Source organism: Dreissena polymorpha, chromosome 13 (genome assembly GCF_020536995.1).
Source record: "Dreissena polymorpha isolate Duluth1 chromosome 13, UMN_Dpol_1.0, whole genome shotgun sequence".
Taxonomy (NCBI): Eukaryota; Metazoa; Mollusca; class Bivalvia; order Myida; family Dreissenidae; genus Dreissena; species Dreissena polymorpha.
Genome location: NC_068367.1, coordinates 3917231 through 3944416, shown reverse-complemented (window position 1 = coordinate 3944416; position 27186 = coordinate 3917231). Strand labels below are relative to the sequence as shown.

The following is a 27186-nucleotide window of genomic DNA, read 5'->3' as shown; positions in this document are numbered from 1 at the left end:
CTTTTCACTGATTAGATGTTTTGACTGTATTCATATGCTTGTTTGTTTGTTGTTAAATAAAATGTTGAAATGCATATGATGTGTATGTTGTTAGTCGAGCAGGTTAGATATAGTTTGATTGTATAGTGGAATAACGTTGAGCTTACGAACAATGTCGTATCGAATTGCGATGGATCAAAATACTTGATCAGACAATATCTGACATTACGCTCATTTCTATGCATGAACGAGAAACTTGCATACAGCGTCACAATTTCATATTCACGTTGACCTTGATCATATTGTGGAATCTAGCATCTTGTTGCATCAACATTTTTCGCAATGTGCAGCAAAATAAGAAACAAATAATATAACTCAAAATTTTACGATAAAAAGCCAGTCTTTTGACAAACTCAATCATTCTCGTGTGATTAGCAAAGCGACATGGCCTCCAAACAACTTACAAATACTGGTGTTCAGTTAGGTGATGAAACTCATCCATTGAATTCAACATCCAGTGAGATCATACAAAAGAATCCAATTTTGTACTCACTTCTCACAATGAGTGACGAAGAATTTAACACAGAATATCGATCGCGAGAAAACGATGCAGCTGCTAATTTCAAGGCTCAGTCATCACAGCACAGTTCCAACGAATCAACAAGTTCGACTAGTACAAAGACTTCGAATAAACGCAAAGCTATGGCTAATTTTGACGATCAAAGTATCAAAAGACATAAAGACTCACGAAATGCAAAACTAGACGCTATTACAACTCAAAATAAGAAGACTGACTTTGTAGATGAGTATTTAAAAAAACAACAGTTAATAAAATCGTCGCACGGCAAAGCTCAGATAAGAATCAACAATCTCAAAAAAGTATTGCTGATGCTAAAATCTGAAGAAAGTACCATTGACAATTCAAGCCAAAACTCTTTCCTTGGACATGCGACAACGCATATTTCGAAAGTTATTGAAAGTATATCTAGCGAATTACAGAGCAGTGGCGAAATCGACTCGTGCAGAGTTTGTAAAAATGAAGACAATCCACCAACAATTATAAGCAAGACGTGCGGGCACGGATTCTGCTGTATGAACTGCATAGTTAAGTATTTTGAATACGTTTACAACAAAAATTCTGGGCAATTGATTTGTCTGAAATGCAAACATCAATATGATAAGAATGCAACATGTCAAATTGGTTCTCGCTATGGCATTGTTGGTTGATACATATAATGAATAAAATGTATAGAACCTTACAACGTGTTTTGTTTTACATGATTGATGCTTGTAAAAATTGTTACCGTATATGCTTATACAGCTACAAGGTCATGTTTACCTTGAGCAATTGTTCGAACTTGACTTCACATCAACAAACGTTATTATGCAACAATTGGCTTTCTTTGCAACTTCAAGGTCATGTTAACCTTAATAAAAATTGGAAATGAAAAGTCTCATCAACAAACATATTGATTCTTTCTGCTTTTTGATAACAAGAAGGTCATCAAAACCTTCACAAACATTGACACTGAAACAAGAGTGTAGATGCACTAAGATGCTTTGTAGAGAGAGGAACGTCGATGTCATTTTGCATCAGACCTGTTATGAGGGCTGTGTACTTAAATTCTCATACTTTCTTCTACAGATATGAATCTGAACCAATAACTGACTTGTGGTTGTACTTGCTAGCTTACACATTCACAAACATTGACACTGAAACAAGACAGCAGATGCACTTAGATCACATGAATTTGTAGACAGAGGAATGTCAAGGTCATTTTGTATCAGGCTGTTATGTAGGCCGTGTACTTAAATTCTCATACTTTCTTCTATAGATATGAATCTGAACCACGAATTGGATTGTGGTTGTGCTTGCTAACTCGCACACACTGTGATTTCTCAGACTCATATCAGAGCTAGGACTTGAACCTAGATTTCCTTCTGCGAGAGAAGGCGTTCTTCCTTGAACCACTCTGATTAAATGAACTGATTACACTGCACACATAACACACACAATGAGTTTTGTGGCCAGACATGAATGTGCTGACAGAAAACATGCTTTCAAAAGTGGCTTTTAATAGTTTTTTTTCATCATTTGCATCATACCGGTTATGTTGGATGTGTACTACTCTGTGAAATGTTATAGACATAAATACAAAAATCTGAAACAAGAGTGCAGATACACTCAGATGCTTTATAGACAAGGGAATGTCAAGGTCATTTTGCATCAGGCTGTTATGTAGGCCAAGAACTCAAATTTGCATATATTATCCCATACCTATGAATAAAAAGAAATCTGAACCAAGAGTTGGAATGTGGTTGTACTTGCTAGCTTACACATTCACAAACATTGACACTGAAACAAGACAGCAGATGCACTTGGATTACATGAATTTGTAGACAGATGAATGTCAAGGTCATTTTGTATCAAGCTGTTATGTAGGCCGTGTACTTAAATTTCCATGAACTGATCATTACTGCGCAACAAACACACACCACACAATGAGTTTGATGGCCAGACATGAATGTTCTGACAAAAAAGCCTGCTTTCAAAATTGCAGTTAAATACTTTTTTCTCATCATTTGCATCATACCTGTTATGTGGGCTGAATACTAAAATTTTCATATATTTGTCTATAGTTATGAAATCTGAAGCAAGAGTGCAGATGCACTTAGATTCTTTGAAGACAGATGAATGTCAAGGGATGATAACAGTAAACAAAATATTGCAAATGAAAGCTCTAATCAACAGAACCAGATTCCTTACCGTTGGGTTCTTGGGTACTACAAGGTCATAATAAGCTCCATGAATATTGAAACTAAAACAAGAGTGCAGATGCACTTAGATGCTTTGTAGACAAGAGAATGTAAAGGTCATTTTGCAACAGACTTGTTATGTAAATGTAGGCTATATGTCCTTAAATTTTCATATTTTCTTCTTAAGATATGAATCTGAACCAAGAATTGGATTTTGGTTATGCTTGCTAGCTCACACACAATGTAAGATGTGCTTGGAATGGCAATCTCTTTTTGTATCAGACCAGTTATGACAGCCATGTATAAAAATTCTCATATTCTAATCCATATAGATGAATAAAACAAATCTGAACCAAAAATTGACTTGTGGTTGTACTTGCTAGCTCACACACAATGTAAGATTCCTTTGCAATGTCAAGGTCGTTTTGCATTGAACTTGTTATGCAGGCTGTGTACTAAAATGCTCATATACTCTACTATAGTCATTAAAACAAAAACCATCTGAACCAAGACATGGCTTGTGGTTGTGCTTGCTAGCTCACACACAAACTCATATCAGAACTAGGGCTTGAACCTAGATTTCCTTCTGCGAGAGAAGGCGTTCTTCATTGAACCAAAATTGCTTTTATATACTTTTTTCTCATCATTTGCATTATACCTGTTATGTGGGCTGAATACTAAAATTTTCATATATTTGTCTATAGTCATTAATACACAAAAAATCTGAACCAAGAATTGGCTTGTGGCTTTCAAGCTCACACCCATAATAACCTTCACCAATATTGACACTGAAACAAGACAGCAGATGCACTTAGATACCATGTAGACAGTTGAATGTCAAGGTCATTTCGCATAAGGTTGCTATGTAAGCCAAGTACTTAAATTTTCATATATCATACTATACCTATGAATAAAAAGAAATCTGAAAACAAAAATTGGCTTGTGGTTGTGCTTGCAAGGTCACACACACACTGTAATATGCGTCGGAATGGCAATCTCATTTTGTACCAGACCAGTTAAGTAAGCCGAGTATGAACATTCTCATCTTCTTATTCATATAGACAAATAAAACAAATCTGAACAAAAAATTGGCTTGTGGTTGTGCTTGCAAGGTCACACACACACTGTAATATGCGCTCGGAATGGCAATCTCTTTTTGTACCAGACCAGTTATGTAAGCCGAGTATCAAAATTATTGTATTCTTAATCATATAGACGACTAAAACAAATCTGCACAAAAAATTGACTTGTGGTTGTGCTTGCTAGCTCAAGCAGACACTGTAAATTGCATTCAGTGATTTCTCAAATCATATCAGAGCTAGGACTTGAACCTAGATCTCCTTCTGCAAGAGAAGGCGTTCTTCCTTGAACCACTCTGAGAATATGAACTGAACATCACTTCACACATAACACACACAATGAGTTTTGTGGCCAGACATAAATGTGCTGACAAAAAACCATGCTTTCAAAATAACCTGTATATACTTTTTTTCTCATCATTTGCATCAGAAATCTTATGAGAGCCATGTATAAAAATTCTCATATTCTTATCCATATGCATGAATAAACCAAATCTGAACCAAAACATGGCTTGTGGTTGTGCTTGCTAGCTCATACCCATAATTACCTTCACACATATTTGCACTGAAACAAGAATGCAGATGCTTATGAATCTGAACCAAGAATTGGCTTGTGGTTGTGCTTGCTAGCTCACACACACTGTAAAATGTATTTGAATGAAATCTGGTAAACAGACATTGTCATGCCTGCAAAATAGCAAAAGTTTCCACTTTTTGTGTAAATACCTTTTTTGCATCATTCTCAACCATAGCCGGTTATGTGGGATTTATATCAAAATTCTAAAATATACCTTACATGGGAACTGATCAGAAAAAAGACCTGAAACAGAATAACATATGCAGTTAGTTTTTTTGTAGAGAGAAAAATGTTTGAAAAAAAAGTGAACACATGTTCTTTTGTAATTCATACAGTGTATCACAATTTCAAATTCTGATTCAAGATGAAATATTCTACACTGTTAAGTCAACATGATAACATATGTGAGTGCAATACAATTTCTGTACTGACCAACATGCAAATTTTCCATTTTTTGTGTTAATACCTTTTTTTGAACTTTGTACACCATAACCTGTTATGAAGGGTTTGCTTCTTGATATTTAAATATCTATACTATAGGTACTCTAACCAAGACAAACTTCCTATGGGGTTTGCTGTTGATACACATATTTGTGTCAACTTGAATGAAAGATTGTTGTGGCCAAAAATTCACATGTTGGTAAAAAGCAAAATTTGTATTTTGGTGTGCTTATAGATTTTTTTTTAGTTTGGGACATGAAATGTGCTTGCGAATGAGATTTGAAATGGATAATTTTGCATTATATGGTCAAAAATATCAAAAGTAAGCCTAAATAGAAATATGCTGACAAATTAGTGCATATGTTTTCTGTCACATAAAGTATCATATTAAAATGTAAATTCTGGTCAGAAATTGTTCAACTTATGATTTGAGATGAAATATTCCATCACGGTGTTAGCAGCACATGGTAACAAGTAAATACTGAGTGTTAATTCATTGTAGAAATCAACTTAGTATGGCAGAGTTTGATGTGTACAAATAACCTACAGTCAAAAAGGTCTGATGCAGATAAAAAACAAAACAACACATATCAAGTGTTAAACTGACTGACTTTGTATAAATCAGAAGTTTTCACAAAAATCTGAATTGAAGTACACATTTTGTTTACAGTGTTTCACTTTTGAAACAAAAAACTACACAAGATGATCTATCATGTATTTTAACTTTCTTTGTTTACATATGGGATGTGTTGACATTTAAAAAAATCCACGGTTTTGTCCATCACAAAACAAAAAAAAACATGTTCGTGGTACTTATATGTCATATTATCCATGTTTTGACAGAATTCGTCGTTTCTTGAACTCTCAATCCAAGAAAGAAAGCCTGAAAATGCCTCACATACATGTATCGATACTGTACATAGAACAACACCCATTTTTCGGAAGGTTCGGATGAAACTCATATCTTTGAACGTTGTATTTTTCCAAAAAGCAAAGTAAACTACAAACTTTTTGTCAAGCAGGAAGTAAAACTATCTTTTCTAGAACTAATGACACCGCATATTGCGCAAAATTCGGCTTGTTGATAAAAATACTCGTCGATGAAAACATAAAACACTTTGTTTACATACAATTGGGGCTTTTGTCGACTTTGTGAAATTTCATGTGTTGGGGAAGGGACATGCATCTCGAGTTTTTATGCTGTTGAGTTGAATAACGGCATACTATAAAAGGGCGAATTGATCGTGTTAGAATCATTTCGATTTTTGAAACTGAACGAACAACACGCATAATGAGTAACAGAAAAGCTTGCGAGCAATGGATGTCAAGTGTGGAGAAAAGTGGCAGTTTCCAGGCATGGTTAGAGAGGCAGAATAAGCATCGTGAGAATGAGTCGTCAGCTGGAAACAACAAAGCAGCTTGTAACAGATGGATTAAGGGCATGGGCGAAATGCTGCCAACTGTATATGACACTACGTTAGTGATTGTGTGTCATAGGTGCAAAAACTTTTTTTCGATGGTGAACTTTTGCCGTAGATGCGAGGCCCTCAGCTGTGTGTCATGTACGCGGATCGACGATCGCTGCGAATGGTGTGGCGAAATTCAGGGTTACGGCCAAAACAGAGGAGTGAGGCTTTTGCATCTGTGATGGACTGATCGAGTGGACTATGTGGGCTGATCTAGTGGACTATGTAAACTGTTGTACGTTGTTGTTGCGAAAGATTAAATGTTTGAAATATTGATTGTTGCAGAATAAAATCGTTTGAAACTACATATACATAGTTGTTTGTATTTGCTTTGATTAGAGTTGGATAATATAGTTTGAGAAAACATACGACACTGGGTTATATCAATAACTAACGCAATAGCGAAATCAAACATTCGTGCACACAATAGTACTTGTTTTTCAACTCTGCGTTTGGTAGTTGCATGAATAAGTATATGTTACTACAAGAATAAGAACAAATCGAATTGAACGGTTCATGATATTTATTTACAACACGATCATACGAAACATACTCATGTGTCTATCAATAGTCTTGTTCCTGGACCCACCATTCGCAAAAACTGGCAATTCGGTGAATGTTTATGGTGTTCCAAGAAAGCATCGTCTGTGGATTTCCAATGATACAACACAATGCCACAACGAAAACATTTGCAACGATCGTGTTGTCCCAAGTAGTACAACCCGCACGAAGCAAGCTGGTATTTGTTTGGCTGTATTTGGGGCGACCAATGCTCAAAAGTTTTCAGTCTATCGATATAGTTGTTCATAAACATACTTGTTTCATTCGTGCAAAAAGCGTCGGTATCATCCATGATATGATATGATATTATATTACACATGCAATTGGTTATTTCAACATCTTTATACATTTTTTGTCTCAAAAATACTCTTGGTCAAACGTTACGAGTTTTGTTCTCTTGGCTTTTGAGCTCAACAAAATCCCATTAATGGTTTGAAGTCGTTTTGTGGGATCTTGGTGTGTCCAGCACAAATCATATTTCGGATTGATCAGAATAACCTCAATATCGACATAGTACACAATTTCCGTATCTGTCGCTTTCCAACATTGATCTCGCGTCGAAAATGTAAACTTCACATCTGGATAGAGATCCATGATGTACATTTCGACAGCTTTGTTCCACTGTTCGAGGTTTAAACGTAACATGTGTCGAAAAAAACCTAAATCTTTGAGTTCGACGGCTAGCATTGTTTTGTGTGAAGTGTACTAAGTCAAATTACTGCTATATAACATTTTTCTACAAAACAAACAAACACCTGTAAACGTTTCAACAATTTTATTCAATACTTTGAACATGTACAATTGACAGGCACGCAGTGACAGGTCCAGCATCGGTGCATTCGGTTTATACGTCGCTGTGTTATTTTGCCCACGCTGAGAAAAAATGGAGGACGTTTCGCCACCGCAATTTCGGCATCCCAGTCCTCAGTTTTTGGAGTGACGGTTTCTGAAACAGAACAAGCAAAAGTTAGTTACAGCATTCAACGTTTACAATCAAACCTCCAACACTAACATATGAAATTCTTAACAACATACTTTTTATCTCAGACAGCCTAATCTCCATATCCCAGTCCTCAGTTTTTGGAACCCGGAATGTAGTTGCTGGCACAGACATGTTATCGCTTTGAAGGTTAGATCAAGAATGATTTGATCTACCAGTCATGTAGCGCCTTTTATTTGCAGCGACTCTTTGACAACCACTAACCCAAAGCTGTTGTTACTTGTTTCAGTATACAGAATATTTAGGTTTTTGTTGGCCGTATTGTATTCACAAGAAACGAAGTTGTACTTTGATTGCATCAAACGCTCAATTTCCTCACGAAGTGTCGCTGAGTCATCTTGCTGCGAGACCTCAAGAATGCTTCTCATGCGAAATGAGTCAAGTTGTTTGTTCCAAAAATCAGTAGTGCATTTGGGTACGAGTGTTTGACCATAACGTTTGATTAGACACGAAGCCAGTTTGTCATGCGTATTCTTTGAAAATGTTAGTACTCCAATCATACTTAAGGCTTGTGTCAAGTAATAGCTCGTAGCTGCCATATCTTTGGTACATGTTCTTGAAAAATAAAGGTGACACTGATGAACCTCATTGCCGTAGTTATCTTCGTAATCGGTTTGTTCGCAAAGCAGAAAATCAGACCCATTGCTTTGAGAACCAGTAAACCTGAGCTTCACAAACTGTATGTATTCAGGTTTAGATATATGAATGACAACTTGTTCTAGGTCTGTTTGTGTGAAATCAACAGGCAAAACATGTTTTTCGTTGATAACAATGTAACACGATGAATCAAAATCAAAGTTTTGATTAATGTGTGTTGCTAACAACTCGGGTTGGTTTGATTTGATGAGTGCATGCAATTTGCTTTCGCCTTTCCGTTCGATGCAACGAGCCATATCTGTTTTCAAAACCTACTTTTTCAAGCTTATAACACTAACTTTGTAACATGACGGGTTGTATATAAAGCCATGCAACTTATTCAATGCGTCTCATTTACAATTTGACAACCGAAGCGACAACATGTTCGTCCAAACATTGTGCGAAAAATTCATTCGCGAGAAAAGAAATTTCAATGCGAATGGTCACCAGAAGAAGTACATGTTTAGCGTTACATGTCCTTTCACAGATGTCGAGGGACTGCGTTTTACGTCGATAACGAACAGTCCGTATGACTACTTGAACTACAAGCCAACGCTGGACCATGTGTTTCTCGATGAACCGACACTAGCTGCGTTTGAACGATATGTTGACTTGATGTTTTCTGTTGCCGATGAAAAGATTGATATGTGCTACTTCAAAATATTGAAAACATTAGTACCAGAACATTTCGCAACTCTAAACGAGCGCATAAAAAAGGGTAGATACATGCAGTCGAATCCCACGTTAAACTACAGACTGCCGATATGCATAATACCAGTGTTGGAGTTGCATGGAATCGAGGAGTTCAGCAAAGTTTATTCTGTGAAATCGACTTGTCTTTCTTTGGAAAGGACTCAGATACGATTGAAGCTGAACACCTACTTTCGAGCAGTCATGACATTACTCGATTGTACGGAAAACGATATCGTGGAAATATTGGTGAAAAAAGGAGTGCTACCGAGTAAAAACTTTCAGCTTGTCAGTACACAGAAAGAGCTCACAATAGGTCTGAAAATTGTGAGAAGCTGTGGTGAAATATACGAAGCGTTGCAAACTGGCATCGAAATGAGAGAGATGAATGCTAACGTATACTCACTGCAACCAAAATATGGATATCCAAATACAAATTTGTGTCAGGCGTTAGAGGTTTTGTTTGTGATGCATCCTTTGTACCGCAAGCACATCAACAGTCTTCACATTGAAACGGAGCTGATCGATGGGGGAAAAGGTAGACTAGTCAATGCTATTCCTAATCGCAAACGCAAATTTGTTGAAGATCCAAAGGATCAGTCGAGTCTCCCCAAAAAGATGCTTTGCAAAACACAAGAACAAACATGGAATGACTTGCCTTGTTCTGATAAGAAGGCGTGTTCGGAGCAAAACGAGATAATCAGTATGCCGGTCGATTTGGCAGTCGTGAAAGAAGAAATCGTGGAAACGTTCACCCCAGAACAAGAGGTACAAGAAAACCCGATGCCCGTTAGCGACATGTTACCTGAAGAAGACCCATGTAAAGTTTATTTCATCAATCAGTGTCAAAACGAAGAACACGAAGATATGCTCTCTCAAGCGGTTAGAACATGCATTCCCAACATTCACATCCCACCGAACTTTGTCGCATTTTGTGTGTCGAAGGAATTGCTGACAAACGGCCTCGTTTTGTACATTCCTGCAGATTTTGTGTTGTAGTCTGTTGTGTGCAAATTTTTTGTTATATAGCTATTACATGTGTTTTGTTAGATGAATGAAATAAAAACCAGCAATGTTGCGTTTCATACTATTTGTCTTGTTTGTGTCTCTATGTAGCTGTAACGATAACTGCTTCAAAAAATCGCCAGAGCGCGATCTGGGTATATACAATGGTGAATTCTCGATCGTTTCCTATGATGATGCGCTAGAAAAGTTACGCAAAATTGTATATATTCCTGAGAGAACGTACACAACGCAATATGATATTCTCGAGGCCATACGAAAAGTCATTAATAAAATGTTGGGCGTGAAAGACAATTATTTGACCATTGATAATCACAGGGACAGGTTTTGTTTCCAAATCAAAGGCAAACTCTTTTTGATTTTGACCGCGAATATAGGTAGGATGCTAGCTACTGATTCTCTATCGCGGTTCTTGGTACCAGACAATACATCTAATCATGTTGCAGACATCGAAAAACGCAGTACCGATAATGAGCTCGTCACATCGACAGTTTCAAACGAAATTGACACACACACAAACAGCGAAATGGAAAACACAACGCTTGCTTTTATCCCTAACAATGGTTGGACAACCACAAAGGTTAACAAAAAAAGCACGCAAGCAACACTGAGAGTTGCACACGAAAATACCACTAAAACATTAAGTAAAAAACATAACACATCAGTTGTCAATGCCCTTAGCGATGGTTCAACAACCACAAAGGTTGAAGAAAATAGCGATCTTGGCACATCGATAGTTGCAAACGAAACTAGCACACAACAAAACTACAGTGAAAACCATAACATAACGAGTGGTAATATCACTAACAATGGCTCAACAGCCACAAAGGCAAACGAAAATAGCGAAACAGGATCTGTCCTTGTTATAATCGAAGTTGTGTTTTGCATTCTAGCCGTGTTTGCAATCGTTCTTGGACTAATAGGATTTGTGTATAACGTTATAAAAAAAACACAGGAACTAAAATAAATATAAAACACACTTATACAAACGGATCTTGTCATTCTTGATGTTCTAAGCCAACCATGCGGTCGTTTATCGTTTTGTGTTTGTTCATTGTTGTCCGCGCAAACACAACAGTTCAAAGCGTTTCTTCTTACGGTTTACAAAACTGTTATTGCAATGTGTGTGATCCGACTAAAAGTATTGGTAAAATATATGATGGATCTTGCTACTTTATTAGTATTGAGCAACAGTTCAAAGTTGGAAACCAGTTTTCAACGCACGTCAATGTACGTAAAACTGTAAACAGTACCGACTATAATGCATACGATGTGGTCATTTTTGGACAAAAAAACATTCATCTAAAAACGGTTTTCACTCAAGTAAGCAACGAATTTATTTTGAACAACATTCAAGGTTCTATCAAGATAGCGCTGTTCAACAACAAAGATAGGCCTGCTCAATGCGTTCATTTGTTCAAACGAAAATATTTGGGCATTTCATGCGAAACGGCTAACGTAGCGCTGTTAAAAGCGGATCGAGGAGAGTTTGTGACTGTGTCACCTTTCAATCCGCGTGCGTACAAGACATGTTCATTTGACGAAAACGCAGCAGCGTCGATCACATCTCCTAAAACTTGTTTCGTGGTGAATGAAGATGGCCAGTGCTTACCAGCAGTGCTGCAAACAGAAGAAGAGTTTCAAAACGCTTTTGACTATCTGATTAACAGAACGCACGACCCGAAGGTGAATGCAATATCTCAAAATTTGATGTTCAAAATTGACAGTCTGAACGAAACGCTCGAATTAAACGATTACGCGATAGTCTATTCGCGAGTGTCATATGATGAGAACAATACGTGCTTGTATATCGACGTGAATGAAAAATCTATTTCGTATGAAGATTGTACAACAAAACGAACTCTGTGTCAGATTAGAATTCCTGGTATGGGACTGGATTCACCGAGTGACGATGATTCCAAAATAAACAGCTTTTGGGTCTTATTTATTGCACTAACATTTGTGGTTGTTTCTTTGGTTATAGTTATAGTTATTGCGTATGTGTTGCAAGGATTTCAATCTAGACGTTTACAAACTACTACAACAGTTCAAATAACAAGCGCCTAACTCGAGTATAAAACCATTCACGCAAAGTCAGTAGTTGTCATAACGTAAAAAATGTTCAGCTGTGAGTTTGTGGCTGCGATGGTAGCAAATTACTTGGAATGCAAGCAGTTTGAGGACTCAAATGACACTCTTTGTGACATTGTTGAATGTGTGGTTTTGCTTGTAAATAGAACGGTAACGATGCATGTTCTTACGAAATATGACTTGATAAACTCTTGTGTCGATAAAGACTATTTCGCCGAATTGCTTGAACAAAAGCTGAACAGTGGTTTGAGCTGGGATGTGTTTGTGACTGCATTTGTTTTGTTTGTTGCCGTCGTGCATGAACGATCGAAATACAACCTTGAAGGCTTCTACCACCTGGTCAAGATTCAAGACGTTTTTCGAAAGTATAGACTAAATGACTGGGTTGAAAAACAACCTGGTAAATGGAATGCATTTGTTGATTATTGTAAGCATGTTTGTTGAATAAAAAGTAGAAAACAGAAAAATACGTTTTTGGTTGTTTTATTCATATATTTCATATATACAATCATCACATTCACGGTCGCTCTGTAAACTAAACAATAAATTTGATTCCAACTCTACAAACAAATCGTTTTTATCGAAAATGTCTTTGATACCAATCATATCGATGATTTCCTTACACATAGCACAGCCGTTGGATTTCAGTAAATCATATTTCTTTTCAGTCTCGCCATCTCGATCAGCAATACTGAAAAGCAGTTTCGTTTCATCTAGTGTATCCCTTACTATTAGATCGACATCGCCATAATTATCGTCGTCGACGTTTCCAACAACATCTTCAACAAGATATAAGTACACGCTAAGGTGAACTGTGATTCCAAAGCACGTTAGTTTAATTTCATACTTGAACTCAGGTCTTGGCTCGAAACAAGAATTTGACCAACCCGGTTGAAACGTGTCAGATTTAAACTTATAGAACCTCTTAACTTTGGGCTTTTCAGTTGATGTGATGCTCAAATGCTTCGATACTATTTCCCACAACTGTTTTGCATCAGCTTGTGACTTGATGCGATCATACTTCGAAATTTGCGGACGAGCATACGATGACCATTTTCTGCGGTGAAAATACATGTTTTGAAATGTAACAATTTCCCAACAGACACTTAAATGGTTTGCGATGCAGATCGTTACAAAATGTGCATATATAAGCGCTGCGCAAAACGTAAACTGCATTAATTGATGTTTGTGACACTCTTTCTCGGCATATTGCTAACACTATTCATTATCGAAGAACGAAACCCCGATATTTGGACTCGTAAACAGACCAAACCTGACAACGACAAGAAGAAGACATGATTTGTGTTACATTTCTTGCGGCGTTTTGTATTCAAGAACTGCGATGGTGGTTGTCTGTTAGAAAAATACGAATGGAATGCATACAGATGATGGAACAAATTCGTATGGACTTTCGAACAGATTGTTGCTGTGGTCGCAAAGACTGCACCAAACTAATTGCGCGACTTCAACTGGAGAAAGAGCAAGCTGTGAAAGACTCTCGAACTTGTATTGTTTGCCGCATTGAAGAGAAAACCTGTGTGGTAACTGCATGCTGGCACTTGTTTTGCGTAAACTGTTGCTGGCGCATGCATATGAACGGGAACAAATGCGCTGTGTGTAGAACTGAGATGTGGGGTTGGACGCCGATTTATTGGACCGATTAGAAGTTATGACTTTGAGTGTTTTTATTATCGATAAATAAACCGTTGAAATGCATTTTATGTGAATAAAAAGTAGAAAACAGAAAAATACGCTTTTGGTTGTCTTATTGCATGAACAAAACAAACACACAAGTTTACTGTTATTGTTCTTTATTAACAACATACAACAAAAATGTACAACACTTATGTCATCACATTTTCTTCTCTGCGCTTTCGACTCAGACTACGACTGAACACCTTTGTAAAGCTTCTCTTCCTAGGCCTTGAACGTTTATCATCGTTTTCACTAAGTTCGTTGACTGACTTCGGTTGAAGGTTTTCCTTTGACTCGTTTTCTCTTCTGAGCAATTCGTTATCATACGCGGTTTTGTTGTGAAATGTAAGAAGTTGTGGAATGCGTTTAAGAAACATCACCACTTCTGTCATGCCTAGGTGCTCAGCGAGTTCGATCATGTTTACCAGGCTAGAGATTGACTGCCAATCCGAGTAATCTAGCGTGAGACCGTTACATTGGTACTCAGACAGGTTCATGAGAATTTCAAACACGTTCATCAATTCTTGAACACTGTACTTCGGCTGAATCTTGACATGATTTGTCTTAACGTTAGTGAACATTTTCACAATTGCTGCTGGGTATGATTTTTGTTCTTTGCCCACATAAAATACAACCCTGTCTTTGCTTTGTTTAAGCGACTGAATGAGCTTTGAAGAGATTTCAATACCAATATCGTACTTCAGTTTAGTGAACAAGCGATTAGTGGCTTCGGTGTCAGTGACCCGTTTAATATCTTTAACGTTTATGGTTGACATGGTTGACATGGTTGTGTGTGGTTTGAGTGTTTCTATAGAAAAACTAACCTTAAATAGATTTTTATCGCAGTTTTCCAAACCGTAATTTGTGATTGTATAGACAGTTGAACATCCACAAAAAGTCATGTTTTTTCTTGAGCTGGGAATCACATCCTATAGTGTTAATCATAACAAGAAAAACATAAACTCCTAAAAGCGAATAAGGGCAGAGTGAAGTGTTTCTCGAAGTTTTGTATGTATCGTAAATAAACTTTATGTATGTGGAATTGTTAACCGTACTTTCGTCAAACAGAGAGAAAAAATTGTAAGCTTTAAGTCGGTTGTATCCACAAATAGGATCGCCAAATACTGAATCAAAATGGCTTGTAATTTCGCTAGTTGTCAATTTTTTGAACAACGACATGCGTTCATCGTCTTTGAACTCATTGAGAACCATTGTGACACACGTTTGAATTCCACACCCGAGTTTTGAGTTCATTTCTACTAGCTTGCTTTCGAATATTCGTATTGGTTCTTCATATTCTGTTATGTATTGAAAAATGCATAGCGAGCATTCGTGGTGATGTCTAGAGTACATGGGTGAAAGCAAGTAGGTGTTTTGTGCTAACTGTTCGTCTTCGTCAACAATCAAAACCTCGTCGATATCCATTGATAAGGCAACAAATGTTTACAGTTCATTGATACAATTTATTTACAACATATACAAAAAATGTAACACACACAAGTCAACATAATCATACAATATTGCAACAACGTAGTCATTCGTCATCATCGCTCAATTCTAGATCACTGAGTATAGTCTTTTCCTTTTTCGGTTTCTTTGCAGCTTTCGTTTCACCAGATTTGCGCATTCTTTTAACAGCCAGACCGTTCATAATTTCCTTTTCATCATCGTTTAGCGTATCTGAGATTTCTGTATCGGAGATGTCGATATCGGCATATTTGCGTTTTTCCTCAACATTGGAAGATTTTATTCGCTCTATTAGCGCAAACATGTTTTCGTCTTCCCCAGAACCGAGTATTTTGTTAATCACATCAATTGGAATTCGATCGAAAACGTTAGAGCTCACAGTCTTCACAACATCGTTCTGCAGGTTTTTTGTTTTCTTGATGCCCTTTATCAGATTCTGCGTTCTTACTTTGAGGCTTTTGTACTGCGCTAGTTTGGCATCAATCTGTTTTAGTTTCTCTGAAAGTTCTTCTATCTTCAAATAATCGTTAGGCGACAAGAAGACACCTGACTCGACTTCAGACACCAAATTCCTTTTCACGCCGTGATTCAGTACAGTGTTCGCAAACTGCTGTATTCGTTCTCGGTTGTTCGTTTTTATAGCATAGCTCGAGGTCAACATTGCTTGTGCCATCGTAGAAAGTGATTGCGAGTGTGCTTATTTTGTTAACTGCAGCTATATATATACGCTTGAAAAATAATGCACGCCTTACTTGTTCATCATTGGCTTGAATAATCGAATGTAGTACGCCTCTTTGGCTTTACGCACGTGCTTGTCTCGCTCTGTCTCCAAAACGAATACAGTGTACCGTTCCTTAACATCGCACAAGTGTTTCCCACATTCTATCAAATGGTCAGTAGCTCGACACAAATGCTGCTCTGTTCGAATATGAGAGTTGTGTGTGTGAATGCGTTTTCTCAAATTAACGGTCTCGCCAATATACTCACCGCCGCAGGTTTTGCACTTCAGAAGATATATAACATCTTTTGATTTACAAGTCAAGTTCTCTCCATCTTCAACAATGTATACAAAACCACAATTGAACTGAAAACTATTTCCACTCTTTATTTGAGAACATAGAGTGCAGCGCTCACCGTTACATGGTTTAACTTTGTAGTCCATCAACAACTCAAAATAGTGAAATTATGACTGAAAATGTGTTTATGCGTTTTTTGTTACAAAAACATGAAGATCAGCTGGTACCGTGAAATTGATTCCTTGTTCCTGCATAGCACAAGTAATGTCAAAACACGAACAGTTTTGCGAATTTAGCTGACTGATATGTAGAGTTTTACTAATTGTTGTGAAACAAAACTCGATTGTCAAGTCGAATATGAACACGTGTTCGTCTCCAATATAGTCTAGTATGGTTTCAAAAATGCTTTCGAGCAGTTCTTGTTCATTGATCAAAACGCTGATGCATTTAAAAACGTGGATGGAAAATTCTTGAGTGTTACCAATGCTCTCGCTTTCAATGGTATACATGTTGTCATACGAAGTCATTGTGAGTTATGACAATAGCGGATACAAACGCTTTGATATATGTTAACTGTTTACAACAGTATCGTTATGCCGAGCTATGCTGTGTAGTACAATTATGAAGCAAATAGCAGCTATCACGAGCACAATGAATCCACCAACACAAACAGCGACAGTTTCCCAAAACGTTAATTTTCTTAGTCCCGGTTCGTCATTCAATGTACTTTTACCCAACAAAACCTCGCAAATCGTGGGACTGTGTTTGCATTTTTCGATTGAAATGGTCTTTGATCGCATATCGACATACGTGCATTCTTGTCCACTGTTCGTCCTTTTGTTGTACACAATGAAGTGTTCGCTTGTGACAGAACTGTCATCTATATTTTTTATTTGAAACTTTGCCTCACTCATATTGTGTGCCGTGTTCTGAGTAATGCTAACCAAATATGAAACAACCGTATTATCCAAATCGTAAACACTCGCTATACTTGAGTGCGAACAATTTGCATCAATCCGAAAACATTTGCCATTTTCCGCTTTCACAGCACCAATATCGCAGAACGTGAAATTAGCCAATTGTATTTGTGGTACGCGAATGAAATGACCATTTCTCGCTATAAGCACAGCATTCGTGCTCTCGGTACAATTCTCAATTTGATACGTATTTCTGAATAACGACATACAAATCTTATCAACAGTTGTGCCATCTTTGGTGCTGAAGACAGTAAGTCGATATGATGAAGCCTTTTTCGCGAGAATAACTTCGTTACTCACTTGTTTCACTATTTGACTTAGCATCGCACGTAAAGCATGATTACGTTCGTTGATAATCAAGAGTGTGTATTCACGAAACGGAGAAAAATGCGTATTAGAGGAAATCTTGAATGATGAATCCAAGTCGATGAAATAGCAACGATTGTTATGTACTTTGCCAATTGTAGTAGAACGATTACATGCTATGCAGTAACAATTTTGCAATCCATACGTAGATACTTCTGCAACGGTCTGCTTGTTGTGCTTAATTCCCATTTTATGCTTGTTGATAGCATCTTGCATATTTTGAAATTGTTGGTTAACGATGTTATCGTTTTTAACTGGCAGACTAACGTTGAGTTTTGGCTTGTTAAGAGCATTTTGAATTTTGTGAGAAGTTTGGTTAACAACAGTATTTTTTTTAACTGGCGGACTTATTTTGTTTTTTGGCTTGTTGGTAGAAGTTTGAATATCGTAAAATGTTTGGCTAACGAAAGTATTGGCATTTTGAATATCGTGAATTTTTTGGCTTACGATAGGGTCAACGATAGGTTTGTTTGTTACTGACAGTACTTTAGTGTTTTTGAAAAAAAAGTCAGAAAAATCGATAATTGGAACATTTTCAGCGCTTTGCTTTTCATCCAAATTATCGTCAGAGTAATCCTCATCAAAGTTATCCTCGTCAGAGTAATTCTCGTCAGATTGATCATAGTCAAAGTCGAACTTATCATCGATTTTTAAGCGGATCTCACTCATTTCTTGCTCTATTTGTGTAATTGTGTCTCGCAATTCTTTGGACTTAGAAGGGATTATTTCCAAACCTAGATCATATTCTTTGATATACTTGGCGACTGACAAATCATTCATTTTTCTCTTCAATAACGCATTTTTGATTCGTGTTAACGCATGATCCTGTTTCTCGGGACTAGCACCTTCTAAATTCACATCGCACCATGTTCCGAACGTTGTACACAGTTCAATATTAAATCTGATGAAGGCATGACCGTGCATCCCATTTGCACAAATTTCACTTCCATCATATGTCAATGAAAAATTGTACGGAAACAAAGGTATCCAAGCGTGTGTGTAAATCTCAGTAAACACAGATTCCACAAACTCACTGATAGAGTACGTTTTCGGCTCAATTTGCAATCTAACTAAAAGACTGGGTAAGTCGTAAGTGATAAACATTGATCCCGCTACAAAACCATCAACTACACTGTATACCGGTTTTGAAAACGCTTTTTTCTTGTTCGGACATCTAGATAGACCTATGGATTTGCATTGTTGCTCATGACCTTCTAAACTAAACTCTGGGTTTTGCATCCATTTGTTGAAAAATTGTAAATTTTCTTTGACATCGTCGTATAATGACAAATACTCATAGGTTACGTTTATCAACACATAAAATAAACCATTCGTAACGTCAATCGGTGTATTCTGTACATGCTTGAAACAAGACGGTTCATAAAAATTTGGTTTAGGACGTCCTAACGCATTTGTTTGTAAAACTAAGGGAAAAAACAGGGCGACTATATGCACAAACATATACATGACGAGTTTTTGATGCATTGTCATTTTGGAAAGTTCCTATATAAGTATTTTCTACAAACAAATCAAACAACACGCAAAATTGTTTCAAGTTTTTTATGAACATATACAATCGAACACAACAGAACAAACATGCATTAAATGTTAATTATTGAGTCTCTCATTTTCTGTGTCCATGTACCAAATGTGCGTATGGCGAGCCAAGGCTAGAAAGTTTTTTCGTTAATAAACATGTGTTGATATACATTTTCATCAATGTATCGATCGTATGCCTCATCGAATGCCTCATAATCAGAAAAATAAATATGGTGGGCCTCTTCATCCCGTTTTTCGTCAATCAAAAGCTCATATGACGACTGAACATAAGGTACACGTTCAATTTGATTTTGTTCTTCATCATCGACGCCACCGATTTCGTCCGCAAAACAATTGTCGAATTCTTCTTTATATTTTTCCTCCAAAAAACGTTCGTAAGATTGCAAAAACTGATCTTCTATCATATCATCGATATCACGGCTTCTGCAAACCCAACACATTTTTCTATCATGTATCTCTGCATCTTGATCATTGGAACCCTTTTGAAATATGTGATAATCATCGTCGATTTCGCCCCGGTAATATTTTTGCTTTTGATAAAACTGTTCGTAAGATTCGAAAACCTGTTCTTCCAGTATATCGCCAGCATCATTAGTTCTGCAAACCCAACACATTTTTCTATCATGTTTCTTTACATCTTGATCATTGGAACCTTTTTGAGGTATGTAATTATCATCGTCGATTCTGTCCTGGTAATATGTTTGCTTTTGATCTCGTTTTGCATTGCGTATTTTTGTTCTTCGTTTCTTTTTCAGCCTGTTTTCAGCCTTTTTACGCTGCTTTTCAGTTTGTTTTTGATAAGATTTGTAGCGGGTACGAGTACAAGTCTTGTCAATTTTCGCCATTAGCAGCTCATCCAAATCACTATAATTATCGTATTCGTCATACTTTTGGTCATCTTTTGTTTGAAGACTTTCTACCGATTTATTTGAATATTTTTGGTTATCATCGCTAGAATGAACATCTTGATCGCTTTCTGTTTCCACAATTCCATAATTATCTCTTTCATATTGCTTTTCAAACTCGTTTTCCAAGTACCTATCGCATAACTCATAGTCAAGAAATTCAAATTCAAAAGGACAAGCACGACCAAACCGTCGATGACTGAGTCTCACTATTTCTTCTTTGTTCATGTTCCAATCGAACACAAAAGGACAAGCGGGGCACAGCTGTCGATGCCTAACTCTCACATCTACTTTGTCCATGTTCCAAATGGAAATGTGCGCATTGCAAAACACGCATCTAACGCAATTAAAAATAGTGTCGGAGAAATTCTCTCTCGTGTCGGAGATGACACAAGGGTCGTAGATGAACCCTTGGCTAGCCAGGTCTTCCTTTGACACGCTGCGTTTGGATGGCCTGTCTTCAAAGGTTTGAAGTCTCTGGTCCATAGTTTGATAGCGACTGAAGGCTCGTGGTTCAGATTTTCTAAGCCTCGCAAAACGACTGTACACAGACATGTTTGCAAACAAACGTTCTTAGACTTACTAACGTATTCATCTCCTATTTATACCATTTTTTTGTAATGACTTATGCGATACAACTCTCGTAGTACAATTAGTGTATATTGAAAACAAAATTAGCCCGGCAAAATTAGCGGGGGGGTCTTTTTTAAAACCCCACCCCCCTTATTAAACCGTCAGAACATTTTCCGGGCATATCATATAGCGCCGCATCCCGCACCAAAAATGCACACAAGAAAAAAGTGGCTGTGGTCATTTGTATATGTGTTTTCTTACATAATTAGAAAACGATTGATACTACTAGTTGTTACTTCTTTTTAAGCTAACTATTTCCAAACCATGATTACTAAAATAAGTGTTCTTGGTATACACCATTCTTTGCATACATTAAAAAAGCTTATTTTATGCACAAAATTGTTAGGCGCTAGTAAAACAATTTCTTTCTTTCTCCTTGAAATTTTAAAACGTTGATTTAGACGATAACACCATATTGTATTTCGGAAGTCGTCATCTTTGTCACGCAATTACGTAATGCTTTGACCTTGCCACGTTCAAACTATATTTTCTGGAAGCTTTTTTAATGTGAACGGGCTACTTTTGGCTTTTCGATGAATTGTTTTACCGCCCGTGCACTTAAAACGATTTACGATGTCTGATACAGAAAATAGAGTAAACTCTAGCTTTCTGAATTAGGTTAACATATATATTAAGTAATACTTTTCTGTATGGACTTACTAATTTCCGTTCACGGACGATTTAAAACAAAAGAAACACACGATATATTTTGTGACGTTAAAGGTATTAGTTTCGCGTCTTTCAGAACGCTACTACTATATTGGAATTATGTACAGTGCAGCGAGTACGTCTGTATTTTGTGTGGGACATCATATGTCATTGATATATAATGGCTGTTTTTGTTTTGTACTGAAAAGCAACCGCTTTTAAATGTAGATGGAGTGCACCCTTCTATCAAAGAATTGTACCACTGAATGAAAGCTTATCAACCGATCCTTTTACAAACTACTCTTGTATACTAACCAAAAGACATGTATGATAATGCTTTTTGAAATGGTGTCATCAAACTTTGGATACCTGATAACATATTTCGAGATAGACATATTTTTCGTAGTAAATTGCTTTGAAAATTATTAATTCGCTAACAATAAAGTGACTGTAATGTCGGCAAATTCGACGGATAACTATTCAATTGTAATAAATGATCGGTTATTCCAATTAATTACGTATTTTTCAATAATGCACAGTGTCATGTACAAATACGATAGATGGTTTCAAAAATGAAATATGAAACATTCAGATTAAATGCCGTGTATAATTATTATGTCGGAAAAACAAGTACGATTTAAAAAGGAAATGTTCATAAAAATACCTGAGAGGCGGAACATTCGGATAGTTTCTTTGTCATATCATCACTAAATGCATCATCATAAGTATGCTTGTGTGTGTTCATTCCATCTATTGCAAATTAAGTATATAATAGTTTGCCATTAATATTGCATCGAGGATTTTTGCATTGTCTGTTATTTAAGTATTGTATTGATGCAACGCGTGTTATTGCTGACTGCAGATTCCCTCTTGTATTCCTTGGTAACGGTTATACTCATGCATTTTTGTATATAAATGTACATCATTTAATTCCTTGATAACTTTTCAAATCTTGAATTCCTTGATAACATTTGCACTTTTCATTTTCCTTGATAAATTTTAAACTCTTGTAATAATACCTTGATAACTATTAAACTCTTTAATTACACTTACCTTCTTAAATCCCTTGATATCTTTCACACTCTTAAACTCCTTTATAACTACTACACTTTTGAAGTCCTTAATAACTTTTACACTATTGAATTCCTAAATTAATTTTACCCATGTGCCATGCACAAGCTTACGATGATTTTAATGTTTGAGTTGTTGCTGAACAAATCGTCGTCTGTTCAATTTTCTGTAGAACTTATTGAGAAAATGGTTTTATTAAAAACAAATGGAAAATCATTTTTGAATACTTTTAGTAGATAGATGTATACAGAACGATATATATATAGTTATATATATTGTATATATCGTACAGTAGGTTGTATTCATGTTTGTGACTTCTTAATTGGGTTGGTCACTTATATATTTAAAAAAAACTACATCCTATTTAGTATAGAATGTGTGTATGTTTTGTAAAGATTTAGGCCTTCGTATGTACGTTGAAGTATGAATTAAATATAATAAATAACATTATCTATCAAATGTACGTCATGTGATAATGTGATTGCGATACGACTGTTAATTGATACATCCTGCATTGGCGCCACCTCCTATCATTAGCGCCATCTCCTTAGCATTGGCTCCTTCTATTTTGGAGAAATGCAAAATTATCTACTACGTCGGCAAGAGTCCTATGTTTTAGTGCATGCAGCATCAAATGTATGTTGTACGCAATCGTTTTATGCCGTTTGCGATTTAATTGGATGTAAATGTTCTCGTCAATCAGGAAAAACTCATCGAAATGCTTTTTAAAACTCCACCATGCCACAACTTATAAAATTTCTCACGATTTTAAATGGGTGAATGTATTTTTCTGTACATCTTTGGATGAATTAATCTTCGCTGAATCGCTATACATTGCCCAATTTTAAAAATAATGCGAATTATGTTGAAAATAACAACATATGAAACCTTATCAATCTGTAAAATTATCCATGACATTTTATAACATCCGGGCCTGAGCGCAATCTCGGAAGTTTCATTGGCTCATTTATTATTGCATCTCAAAAAAAAGGTGGCGCGCGTGATTTACAGCCGTGCATCGAAAACATCATAGTGTAAAAACAGTATTGTCCCATCAAGAAATCTTTATGTCGAATTCAGCATTGTGTCCTCACTGGAGATCTTTAGAATCGAGTGAACAAAGTCGGTAACACTCTGATTACTTTAGCTGCTTTTTAGTACAAATACTTTTATTTATTATTTTCTTATGTGTTTGTATTTTGTTTTATATATTAGCCATGCTCTGTGAAAAGGGTGTTAATGCTTAAAGTGCCATCCCAGATAAGCCTTTGCAGTCCACACAGGCTAGTGAGGGACGACACTTTCCGCTTTAATCTGATTTTTGCTAAGAAAAAAACTTAATGTAAACGAACAACACCATAAAAGCGGAAAGTGTTGTCCTGTTTAGCCTGTGCGGACTGTACCGGCTAATCTGATACGATACTACACGCACATGCATATAACCCCCTTTTTACAGAGCACGGCCCATATGTTTTCTACTATTACGGCATCAAAATGTTTCTCGAAATCAAAACGCCATCATATCAGCGCGAACATTTCTTTGTTTGCATTTTTCTTCTATTGGTTGCCAACAATGATATTGATAACAATATGTTTTGCTAAACAACCCTGTACCGCCGTTGAGCTTTGACATACAACAACATACCAGTGTACTATAAAGAAGTGATTTATTTGCTAGACATTCAGCTGGCATTCAACACAGGATCTTTCAACAATACGTCTGCAATGTTCGACCAAAACAGGTTTCTAACACTGGACAGTAAATATCAATTTCCGCTTATCACCATATTACGCTGATAGATATCTTAGGTCTAAAGAAAATGAACAAACGTTTGGGGAAAAAGCACAGTAGAAACGTTTAGCTGAGTGAAGGTTTGACGTTGCTGCGTCACTGTAATAGGCAAGCCGTATAAGGTATTATAGCTCATTATTTTTCCAATCGATGCCTAATAAAAGCACTCTGACAAAAAAAACGGCGAACAATATTCCTCTCATACTGTAAGGAAAGTATATCCAATGGCTATGCATACAAAATGCAAGTTGGTATTTACTGCGGCATAAACTAACTGTTATCGAATCGTGTTGGAAAAAATGGATCGTTTAAACAAATATACAGTAAAGAAGTATACCTTTTACATTCCGTTTAAAAATGTAATATTAATATTTTATTCACCTAAACATCGATTAAATTTTTCGTACAAAACTGTACCTCAGGAAACTCTTATACGGTAGTACCCTCCATACAAATGGAGGATTTTAGAGTTGTCCTGAAATCATTATTTGAAGCATTTATCATTACAGTAACTTGACATTTTACCAGCCGAAGCAAATAATTGTAAAATTTAATCCGTGTGATTGAGCCATTTTGGCAGCTGAACGTAATCAGATAAACAAAAGTAAAGAGACATCTTATACATGTGGTTGTCATTTTTTAATGTTATTTGAGTTTTAACATTATGTTTGTAAGACTCATTTTTCTCAACATTCTTTCAAACAAAATAAAGTATATTGTAAAACTGATGTGTTTGACATCTTACAATTTCAATACACAACAACTTTAGTATTTTGTTTTTGTATCTCAGCATTGGTGCATATTGTATACTCATTCGTTTGAATATTTCATAACAAAATGCAACAAATAATTATTTATGTAACCAACAAATAGCTTACTGCAAAGATCTGTAATGTCGTTCACATAAACAATTTTATTATATCCCGGACGAAGTATTACATGCGACGCCTTTACAATACAGATTCATGTTTCTTTATAGATCGTTGGTATGAAAAAAAAATCTTTCACATGTAACAAAAATGGCATCCTATATTCAGATGTGATACTATTATGGGTTTGCCCGGTAATGAGATCCGCCTCCTATGGTCCGTGACTTTCATGTAAAACTCTGGGGAATTTAATTGTAAAATATATTGTGTCTAAACACTTCTGCTTGAGTAGTAATTTCCTGTTGGAATGTTAATGCTGGCGTATGCTTTACCCTCCAATTGATCAATAAAGGCCGACATGAACTATATTTCTTGTATTAATAACTATGCCCTAACATAATATTATAATTATTGCGTATAAATTAATTGGTATGATAGTTGAATATAGTTTGTTGTCTTAAATTAGTGTTCATTTACATTCAGCGATATATTGATATCATGTCACTGTTATACTTATGAATTTCACAAACACATGAAACAAAACATTGCATTTTAAGTAAGGAAGATGTTTTTAATTCTCTTATTTTGATCAATAAACGAGATCATAAATTCGATCGGAAACACTGAGAATAACTTGATTAAATGTTATGCATTTACTTTGTTTAAATTCTAACTGTATTCACCAAACGATGTCTAGTGCAAATGTAAAACACTTGGTTTAAGAGCTAAACGTTTGCAGATGCATTCTCTGTAAAAGATACGTGATGACCCTTAACCCTGATGGCAATCGAAAAAAATAAAACACTTTCTATTATAGGCCTATGTGTCAAATAATTCTTAACTGATAAAAGAAAACAGAAATCACGTTTTTAGGACGTTTATCACAAAGTCGGATATAGTATGCGAGTGATATGAAGCAGTTTACCTTTTTTTGTTCACAAGTGTCCATTGTATACAATTAACGTGTAATTAATCCTCGCGGAAAAAAATGTCTGGTATAGCCTCGTTCTTCGAATATGGGGCATTATTCTTGTGTGAAAACTATCGTCCAAAATTAGCACAGGCTAATCAGGGACGACACTTTGCGCTTTAATTAAAATATCTCTTGAAAGAAATCTCGCCTAAGCAAAAAACACAGTTAGGAGGAAAGAATTGTCAATGATAAGTCTGAGCTGTTTGCACATCCTAGCGAAGGACGACAATTTACGCATATCCAATTTTTCTTTCGGTTTACTTCACAACAGATATGCAGAACACTGGGACCTACTCTTTTGATCTATTAGCTCCTCTGCGCAAGGTTGCGTTCGTAGTTACACAATTGATGCAAAGGTAATTATAACACAAGTGCATGCAAAGCAATGCGTTTTTAGAATGGGCGTCATGAATAAATACATCCTATTAATTAAACAGTATTGTTACATTTAAACATTTTCCTACATATCACGCGAAAGTAATAATATATTTTCGTAAACTTTTAGATAAAAACCAGAGATCAATGGCGGAGGTTTACTTACGCTACATGCATTTTATACGTACACACCCCCGGGGGGGGGTAACTTCCTATATACGGGTATATAGGGATGTGCCGATTTTATGGGGTGTGTTGTTCGACTGAAATTATAGATATGGGTATGGTTGTGAGCATCTAAGTATAGATATGGGTATTGAAATCAGAAATTTGCTTGTATATAAATGCATATAGATTTGAAATTATCAGTATCAAAATGGGTATGATAAATGTTATTCTTGTATATAAATTGGTATCAAACAGTAAATTTCAGTAACGGGAAAGATGCAGAAACTTGACTGTGTCATTTTTATCAAATTCTAGTATTTAAATGGGTCCAGTTTATAAAAATTATTGTATTAAAATTGGTCCACTTTCTC

The 27186-nt window shown here is 36.2% G+C and overlaps 1 protein-coding gene across 1 annotated transcript in view; it reads left to right on the top strand.

Annotated features, from left to right (window-relative positions):
• The first annotated feature begins 423 nt into the window (after window positions 1-423).
• Window positions 424-27186, top strand: part of LOC127855887 (PDF receptor-like) — a 45129-nt gene continuing 18366 nt past the window's right edge. The window contains exon 1 of the mRNA XM_052391780.1: window positions 424-703. Within this exon, the coding sequence (XP_052247740.1) occupies window positions 424-703 (280 nt within the window). The remainder of the gene's footprint in view (window positions 704-27186) is intronic.